Source organism: Hippichthys cyanospilos, chromosome 9 (assembly GCF_059441005.1).
Source record: "Hippichthys cyanospilos isolate Australia breed blue-spotted pipefish chromosome 9, RoL_Hcya_1.0, whole genome shotgun sequence".
Lineage (NCBI taxonomy): Eukaryota > Metazoa > Chordata > Actinopteri > Syngnathiformes > Syngnathidae > Hippichthys > Hippichthys cyanospilos.
In genome coordinates, this window is record NC_142377.1 from 16,847,393 (window position 1) to 16,857,095 (window position 9,703).

General features: G+C 39.1%; 1 protein-coding gene across 1 annotated transcript; it reads right to left on the reverse strand.

Moving 5' to 3' along the window:
• Nucleotides 1–1,096: 1,096 nt before the first annotated feature.
• On the reverse strand, nt 1,097–9,060 carry otop1 (otopetrin 1). Its single transcript, XM_088423895.1, has 6 exons — nt 8,676–9,060; nt 7,612–7,748; nt 7,122–7,180; nt 6,895–7,025; nt 4,803–5,698; nt 1,097–2,241 (listed from the first exon to the last, which is right to left on the reverse strand). The coding sequence occupies exons 1-6, from the start codon at nt 9,058–9,060 to the stop codon at nt 2,071–2,073; spliced, it is 1,779 nt and encodes a 592-aa protein (XP_088280021.1). The 3' UTR covers nt 1,097–2,070.
• Nucleotides 9,061–9,703: the final 643 nt, after the last annotated feature.

The window sequence follows — 9,703 nt, forward strand, 5'->3', positions numbered from 1 at the left end:
TGATGGCGCTTCGTACAATCGTGAGTAAGTGGCGACATCGTGTGGCGACTTTAACTACAAAGTGAGAAATGTGTGCAAATTTTATGCGACCCCTTTTATTTTTAACCGGCAAAACTGATTGAAAAAAATGGAGCATTGGAATGGTTGGTGATCAGTTAAAAAAAAAAAAAAAACGTTAAAAAAAAACGTATTACGGCCTATACAAAACTATTATTTCGCCCCTGTGGCCCGATCACGGTCGCAGGTTACAACAAAATTGTACTGTATTGTATTTTCTTCAGCATCGTACAAATTAGTAAATAAAACCTAAACTCGCTTTTAACATTTTTGAGGGCGGGTAAATATGATTTATTCCTTCTTGTCTGTGATAAATATGGAAATATTTCATTCAAAGCAAAAAAAGTAAAATGGGACATCAGAAGTGTACATTTTGTACATTCCATTGTACATTTATTTTTTTTGTAAATATGTATGCGGATCACTTATTTTTGACCAGCTACTGTGCGTTTATCTTCTGATTAGAGCAAACAGTCATGTCACATGAAAATGGCGTCCAAAATATGGCGGAAACGAGTCACACGACACTTGTTGACACACACACAAATGGAACACTTGAGAAGCGTTGTAGGAACAAACACTATTATTTATTTTGTTACTACTGTACAAAAAAATTCATTTGAGCACCAGTTTGTGTGATTTTTACAAAAAAAGAATCTGCCTCAATGTTGAAATGATGATTTTGATGATGTTTATAATGTTTATGTTGGCACTTGATGATATCAGAGGAGATGAAATGAGATGATAGCACCTGAGTGAGAACTCTGACTGGACATCAATTAATTAATTACTTAATTAATTAATCTACTGCTGTATACACATTCCGAATCCCTGTCTATTAAGGCACTGAACATCATCAGTGAGTAAATAAACAGGTGATCACCATATGCAAAAAAAATGAACACAATTGTAATTGGAACCGCCGACTGCTTTGAAGACAAATTATGCAATATAAATGCAGACATTCAGCTACTGCCCTTCAAAAGAAAAGTAAATGAACATTTGTTGTGACACTTTGTGTTCCAGCAGCATGCTGCATAGTCATTTTAAACGTATTAAAATTTTGGACTAGGAAAACAGTCACAAGGATTCTATAATATTTCACCTGGCAAGCAGTGGTGAGGACATGAATTGTTTCATTCGATTTGCTTTATATTAGTTAGAAATTTCACCCTTGATACATTTGAATGCAACTTACAGAATTTAAAGGAAAAAAAAAGAATGAAAATAGTGTTATGATGGAACATTTTGAAAACTATAGTTTCTGTTGTAGTTCTGTTAAGTTTTCTCTCATCAGGTGTCTCTGTTTCAATATATGCAGGGCGTTAAAAACATGACAATTTGGTAAGCCAATGAAATAACAAATTCATGCACAGTTGAAAACATTAGTGTACAGCATACATTTTTGATGAAAATCAGGTGACAACAACAAGCTGGAAAGCAGATTTGGACTTGCCACAAAAAAAAAAAATCAAGGAGAAAACAAACTGTTTTGTCATGGGTAAAGTGCATATGGAACACATCTTGAACACGTTTTAAGGACTCATGAAATGTCAAACGTTTTGGAACAACCTGCATATGGTACTGAGTTGATTTCGTCTTAGTTCCACAAATATATGGAACTTGAACCATAATGAGAACATCATCCATAAATAATATGCCTATTTCAAATGCATCTCAACTACGGGTCAAAGCATGAACATTTGCACATGTGTGTAGAAAATAAGACCATCTCGAGAATACAATCAGGCGCACCTACTGCATTGTGACAAGAGAACAAAACACGAGCCCACTTGTAAATTATTTAAAACTATTTAAAAACTGCACATTATGCAAAGTCATTCTACAAGTGGCACAGGTTAATATGGTGGAATTGTTCATCCTTAGGAATATATATTTTGTTTGTCGCCACGACTTACTTTCAAGTCTGGTGAATGTGTCAAGCATGCAGGAAAACACGCTCAGCATCGAAGAGTGGCGAGTATTATTGTGCATTGTCAAACTTCTGCTTCGTCAGACGCGGCGGAAGACCTCGAACAGAGAAGCGACCGAGTGCATGCGGTAGAAAAGGTTCAAAGGAACCGCAAAATTGAGAATTGTAGTCCATATGCTGAAACCAAAGGCCTCCTGTTCCAACCCGTTTTCGTACTGTGGCCTACAGCCAAAGGCGGGAAGGATCCATAACTGGGAAAAAACAACAACAATTTCTTTAGTGTTCATCTCACATAATCACACAAATAATCAAGACGTTTTTTGGGAGTGGGGTCAGCCCATGTTCTTTATTGAGCATATTTGTGTCCACTGTGGACGTTTGTTTTCGGTCTATATCTTTTGACTTTTGTGAGTGCTACTATCTGCTAACTGCTAGCATTTAGTGTTGCTAGCCGCTGCTAATCGCGTCGAAGGCGCCGCTAATCACTGGCAGCAGGTGTCTTATAATACAATGCCAGTATATTTACCTCCTGAGACCAAGCTTAATCATTTGCGTCCACTATAGTGGACATTTGTTTTTGGTCTTTAGTTTTTGACTCATTGAGTTCTGCTAGCTGCTAAAGCTGCAAGCATCTACTGTTGCTAGCCGGTGCTAGCACTGCTAGCCACTAACATTGAAGTCGGCGTTAATCGCCGGCAACAGGAGATGTATTATACAGTGTCAGAATATTTAACTTCCTAAAACCCAGCGTAATCATTTGTGTCAACTATAGCGGACATATGTTTCTGTTCCACTGCCGTGGACATTAGATACCCTACTAAGGCCTAGCATGTTCAGAAGAGGACATTCTAGCTTTTCCAAGGATGTCTCATATGTTTAAGTGCATATGCGTTAACTTTTCTCTCTTGCTGAGACTAAATAGACACAAGAAAATAGGTTCTGTCTCAGGAGGATGTACCTCACCAAATTTAGAACAATCAAGATTGTTTGTGTTAAACCTAAAACAGCATACAGTGTAAACACTGACTGGTAAAAAGTAAAAGAACTGCACACACAAAAATTGTCCTTTTGTTAAACTCAAGGGCTGGTTTAACCCTGTGGTATTAGATTACTAATTATGGACTTTTCTTTGATTATTTTTATCTTTTTTAATGAAATCATAAAAGAATCAATGGGGAAAAACACTAGGGAGCTGAAATTTAAAGCAAATGATTAAAACACAAAATTTCAAAACGCAACGATTCTGACATTTCTTTGTGATTGCTGCTGGACGTGCGAGATTTTGTGTACATAAATAATCATTGTCCAAATTTTGAACCATATAAAACCATTATAATTATAATTTTTGAGGTGCATTTTAATAGGATTCATGACTGATTTGACTGCGATTTTTACAACTTCATTACGTGTCGATAAAACTATATCAGCAAACAGAAAATTCTTTGACTTGTGTTTCACCTCAGGACAGTAGGTGGCGGTAGAGACCAGTTAATGGCTATGTCTTAGTGTCATCATCACGTCGCAGACTACACTGACAGATCATACAATTGTTCTTTTTTTTGGATTAATAAATTCAACCAACATGTATGGATAGAACTGATGCCAGTGAACAACTTGAGTGGTATTCATAAGTAACTAGTTATTACGCCTTAAAAAGCATTCACAAAATTAGGGGAAAAAATGCAATGTGTATAGTTTGCAAAGTGTGTGCACAAGGGTTAAAGGAACAGTAAGGCATATCTATAGTTTACCACTGAGCTGGGTAACAAAGAAACCCTTTCACTGAGAGACATGCTAGATAGGGAAACTGATATCTTGGCTCTAACAGATACCATCAAAATTCACCATAAGCGTGCTGACTCATTTATTCTTCCAGAACGTGATTCACTTTGTAGAGTAAAAAATGTCGGTTCATATGGACCAATTGCTTACAGTGGAGATATTTGTTACTATTTGGCAGAGTGAGCTGGTTGCCCTCACATTTTTGTACGTGTAGTGAACGCCTGCATTTTTGTTGGTAGATATTGCCAAATTCGCATATTTCCTAGAAGAAAAGAAAACCTGATTTTGCTGTTGTGTAATGAGATCACGACACTAAACGTATTCATTTTTCGCAAATGTTTGATTTGAGAAACAGTTGGGTTAAAGGCAAGCCAAATTGGTTGAACAATGGACCGATCTACATCTCGGATCAATTTGGCCCAATTTTATGGGTTGTTTTGTGCAAAGTAACGCAGAAAGTTGGATCAAATTTACCTTTGTAGTGGATTTTTTTTTTTTAATTCCCTACTTTATTATTTGCTCGATTATGGAACGGCGTATGCTCAGGGAAGTGAACAGAATAAGAATTTCATTGTGTAGTATTACAATGCATATGACAATAAAACTCTTGAAACTTGATCGATAATTTTTGCCCCAAATTAGGTTATTTTTTTACCCAAGAGTTTCATTGTTATTTTCTTTGATATCTAACACCCAACGTTTCCATCTTATATTTTGATGCTATTGGAACAAACCAGAAAGTTGGCTCAAATTGACCCATGTTCAAATTGAATCTTGTATTAGATTCTTCCACTACTTTTCCATAAATGAGTCTAACCAAAATATACAGTCATTTTATTTGTCTTATTATTACTATTTTTTTATTTTTTATTTTTACCTTCCTTAAATTGGGTTATTTTGGACCTAGTTTTTAGAGTGTAGTGTTTAAGCCAAACCTTTTGTGAAGGAACCAGTCATTTTTTTCCATTGAGAAGAAAATTGTTTCATGGTCAAAGTGACATCGAACTGCTGGCAGGTCTGAAATACTTACCGAGATGTTGCACATAATCAAGAAGACGGCGATATTCTTCAGGATCTGCCTCTTGATATTTGGAGCGTGTCCCGCTTGGTTTCCAAAAGGCTTTGGCACATCCGACAATTTGTAGACCTTGGCGCTCTCTTCCTGCTCGTTCTCCATGGCGACACAAGCCCTGTCGGGTGTGTCATAGGCTCGATTGAAGATCCCGTTATAAGGCGGAGCCAAAGAGGAAGTCACTGAGAAAATTTCAGGCGATGACACCAATTCGGGGTCACCTCGCCCCGCGTCGTCTTGCCGACGGTAGAGCGATTCTACGATGAAGAGGTTCTGGATGCACTTCTCTAATACAACAAGCAGAGAATAGACCAAATTGGTCCAACGATATGGAGGACTGCCATTGGCTCCCAGCACGGCTACTATACTGCACCAGGACATGAACCAGGAGCCAATAGATGATCCAAAAAGTAGCTCGGTGTCCAGCTGTCTTGAAGGGTTCTTTGAGGTGTCCGGTGCCAAGTGATCTGCTCGGTATATGAGCAAACCTGAAGCGCAGGCCGAGCACATAAACACCAGCATGATGATGCCATAGATGTAGAACATGGAAATGGCGGACCGCCGCGTTTGAACCGAACCCTCCATGTGCGTTATGTAAACCACCAGAATCCCGATGGTACTGGCGAAGGCGACTAGACCCAGAACGGGGCCCAGGGTCAAACTTCTCGTTTTAGTGGCTAGCCGTTTCTGATTTGAAGAGAGGTCAATGGTCCGTCCGATGTTCTTCCACATGACGAAGAGCATGGCGGAGACGAAGATGTGGTATTCGATGTTGAAGGGATAGAGATAGTATAGGCTGCTGGAGAACATGGAGCAAGTGCTGGTGGTGCAGTTACACAGAGGCTCCGTGTGAACTAAAAAGTCAAATACATAGAATGCGTCAAAAAAAACAATAATAAATAACTAATTACCGATATTTATCACTCCCGCAGTTATTTAGGATCGTCACACTTCTGGTAGTGTAATAACTAGGTGTTCATGCCATGTTGAAATTGAATATGCCATCACCATCTGGGTGAAATTTCAGCTACTTAGTTACCTAGAGTAGCCAACATTAACATTTGGATTCGAGCTACTTAGTAGCTCACCGAGGACAGCATCGGTTTAAAATCTCTCCTCAACGTCTGTGTGATAGCAGTCGATTTTTATCCTAGACTGTCCTTTTATCTGTGTAAATAAATAAATAAAAATGTTTTCCAGACTTTTACTGATCTCTATTATCCTATAATTAAAAAAAATCCACAACAGTAACTTTTTACCTTTAATTCACTAATTACTATTTTTTTCCTTTGGAGCTTCTTCCAGTGGCAATAATATTGATATAATAATGCAGTAATTCCCCTTAAATGTTTGAGTTGACTGCTATCTTTGAAACAAACGGAGAACGAGTAAAGCGAGGCACTCCGAATAGAATCATTGTATTTGTAGTTTTTTTGTGTGGCACAGCCTTCTGAAGTTTAGTGTCAGTAAAAGCGACTGATGTCCTCGCATTACGACAAACCTACCATTCTACTAGCTGTAAATCGATGTTTCATCTGAAAAGTTTTTTGGAAGTTTGAAAAGTTCCGTAGTCTCGCTTTAACATCAACGCTACCCTCTCAAGATCCTCTTCCCAAACTCAGCCATGTGTCCCCACCTACCCGGGACCCCCCTCCCCTTCCCCCTCCCCCTCCGAGGGTCACCACTACAGCCCCGCGCCCTTTAATTAAAAAGCGAACAACAGTCAGCCGGATATGAAGAGGAGTAGCTAAACCCTACAACCTTCGGCTTAGATGTATCAGTTACTGTAATTGCAGCACCCTTGGGAGCGAGCGGCCTGGGATAAAGCCGTGTGAGGTCAAGCGGGGGGGGTTGACAAGGAGGGTGGCGGTAGCCGAAGTGTGCAGAGGGAGCTAGCAAGGCAGCGCGTCTCCTGAAACTTAATCAAGAGACTTTGGACATGGGCTGGCCAGCTCACCTCACCTGCCTCACCTGACATCCATCGAGGCGCGCTCTCAATTGAACTATTGTACTGTTCATCCACGCAGAGGCCCAAAAAATCCAGCCTTACCTATGGTGAGGTTTCCATAGCCCAGAGCAGAGAGTCTTCTCTTATAATTGTTCAGGAAGTGCTCGGCTTCTGACATGACACCATTGGACCACAGGAGGAGGTTGGTGAAGACCGCGTGGATTACGCCGAATCTGAGGAATGAAAGCGACGAAAACAAAGTTGGAGGATAAGACGATTTTGTATTTGAGTTAGATCGTTTTAACTAACATACGCTATAATTCACACACCTCTCTAATGTTTCAAAACTCTTGATGACATCCTTGATGTGAAACCAGAGAAAGTGCACCTAATAAGAACAACGTAAAGACGTCTCAGGTGGGGGGGCTGACAAAATATTAAAACTATTCAAGTCATTTTTAGCGCAGTTACAGAACACCAAAAAAAACGCTCTTATTCAAGCGTCACACAAATTCACGTGGATTAATGAGAACCGTTTGGTTAAGTGACAAAATTATCCTCAGAAGACCCAGCCTTTTCATTCGTGTCCACTGCTGTGTCCACTTTGTCTCAGCAAAGACAGTAACTGTAACTGAATCCCGCCCAAACATATGAGACATCATTCGAAATGTCCACCACAGAGCACACCAGGATTTAGAGTCTAACTCCAATCGGTCAAAATATATAGAACAAAATCAAATGTCCATTACAGTGGACACAAATGAACAGGCTGGGTCTCGAGGATTTCACCTCAAAAATAAAAGTGTCCTTCCAACTCACCTGTGCTATGGTGTGACTTGCATGGATGACAGGATACACACCAAGAATAGCTGACACACAAGATTGATAGCCAACAAAATATCCAATTCGGAACACATCCATTATCATTGAGAGGAGTGCAAGAAGAGTCAAACCACCTGTGGGAGACATCAAGTCAGTTTCTCATTACATATACAATCAGATTTAGATTAAGCTGTAACCCGTATAACGCTGTAAAAAAGCATTTGCAGTTTTTTGAAAGTTGTCCGTTATTCTTTAAAGGTATACAGGTTTAGGTATAACGTACCTATACAATTTAAATAGATAATAATCTCTTTTATAGACAGCACGTAGAGTGGGGGACGCAAAACCTTTTCCCTTTGATAGGGTGGGGGGGTTTGGCAAAATATAATTGAGAAGCACTGGATTAGATTGAGACTCTTTGAACATTCATATGCATATATTTAAAGATATGCTAGTGCAGTGGGAAATTATTACATTTCCCCTGCCAGTTTGAACCAGGACTACCATCCAGAGAAGGAAAAAAATATAAGTGCTTCATGAAGCTTCATTTATCCATCACATGACTGTACCCCTGAAGGTACTGGAAGGCACTTCAGTAGGTATGTGACATTTTAACAGGGTTTTTGCAGGGATTTGCACATTAATTTTAATGTGTTTTTAATGCCATGGCAGGTCATGATGCCATAATGTCATACATTACGGCTGACTGTTTTCCTATTTGTTTTTTTTCTTTTTTTAGAGTAAATGTGTTATCAAATTTAGGGACCAAAAAAAAAAAAACATTTGAGAAGATTTCAAACACCTGACCTTGCTGAGGATAATCCCTTTCAGTAGTGTAAGTAAATGAAGCTTCGTGAAGCACTTGTAATTTATTTAACTTCTCTTGATGGCAATTTTGGTTAAAAGAGGCAGTGGAAATGTAATACTTGCCACTGCACTGGCATATATTTTTAAACCAGGAGCACCATCAAGAGGAGTAAAAAATAATCACAAGTGCTTCATGAAGCTTCATTTGCCCATCATTACTTTCCAGCGTAGGCATTTCCTGTTGCCAAACTCACCTCTTATCCAGCATGTGGTGGCATGGACGTCCTTCTCAGTGCGCATATTCTTGTGCCTGCTCCTCACCAGCATGTACCAAAGCATCCAGACGAGCTGGAGGATCATGAGACAGGTGACGAAGGACAACAGGTGCTCTTCCTTGACAGAGGGGCTGTGGTGGGCCAGGGCCAGCATGAGCGCCGCTCCAATCAGCAGCATATTGGTGCCGTATTGTCCACTCATGACCTCCGCGTTCTTCCTCGGGTAATCTTCGGCCAAATTCAGTTTCAGCTTGGTCCAAATCTTTTTTTCGTTGTCCGAGCTGGACGATGACGAGGAGCTGTTGCAGTATTTGTTCAGACACATGACATCCAAGCTGTTGTGCTCCACCATGGTGGGAGACATGGCTCTATATAATCTAGCAATATAATTGAATACAAATACTTTGTTATAAGAATTTTCAGGTATTTTTACTTCATTGTTTATATCCCTGGCAACTTTCACTTTGACTCCAATACATTTTCAAAGTGAAATGTATACTTGAATATGAACGTAATCTTTACACCTTGTTACAAAATCCGAAGAAATTGGTTGGTTTAATTAATACTTTTAAGCAAGCAGAAGAATAATCCCATCTGTCCTGAGTGAGACATACAATATAAAGGGATGGAATTTGAGATGGAAGAACTTAATGCCTGTTTTGTTGCTCACACGATATTTCCAACAGATGAGGACTAAGAAAAATAGTTAAAATTGGCTTGTTTAGGTCCTAAGTTAAATTAAGGGCTAACTTAGCTTATTAACCTACAGCTAAGATACATAAGCAAATTGTAATTAAAATTGTCTTTTTTTTGTACTTTAACATCCACTTAGAATGCAAAAGTATTTTTGTGATCAGAAAATGTCAGCTGATAATATTTTTACGACAGTGAATTCCTACAAAACGACCTAAACTTTTACAAAAAAGATTTCCTGCTGAAATGCGAGTACTTTTAACTAGAGTATCAGTTTCAGATACTTTATACAGGACAGCCGGTACCATTTCAAA

Bases quoted from the DNA above. Each gene is read 5' to 3' on its own strand.
- otop1 (XM_088423895.1), bottom strand. From the start codon at position 9,060: ATGTCTCCCACCATGGTGGAGCACAACAGCTTGGATGTCATGTGTCTG. The intron at 7,181-7,611 runs GTGAGTTGGAAG...TGTTCTTATTAG, and splicing joins CAAGTCACACCATAGCACAG to GTGCACTTTCTCTGGTTTCA. The intron at 2,242-4,802 runs GTAAGTATTTCA...GTTTTTTCCCAG, and splicing joins TGATTATGTGCAACATCTCG to TTATGGATCCTTCCCGCCTT.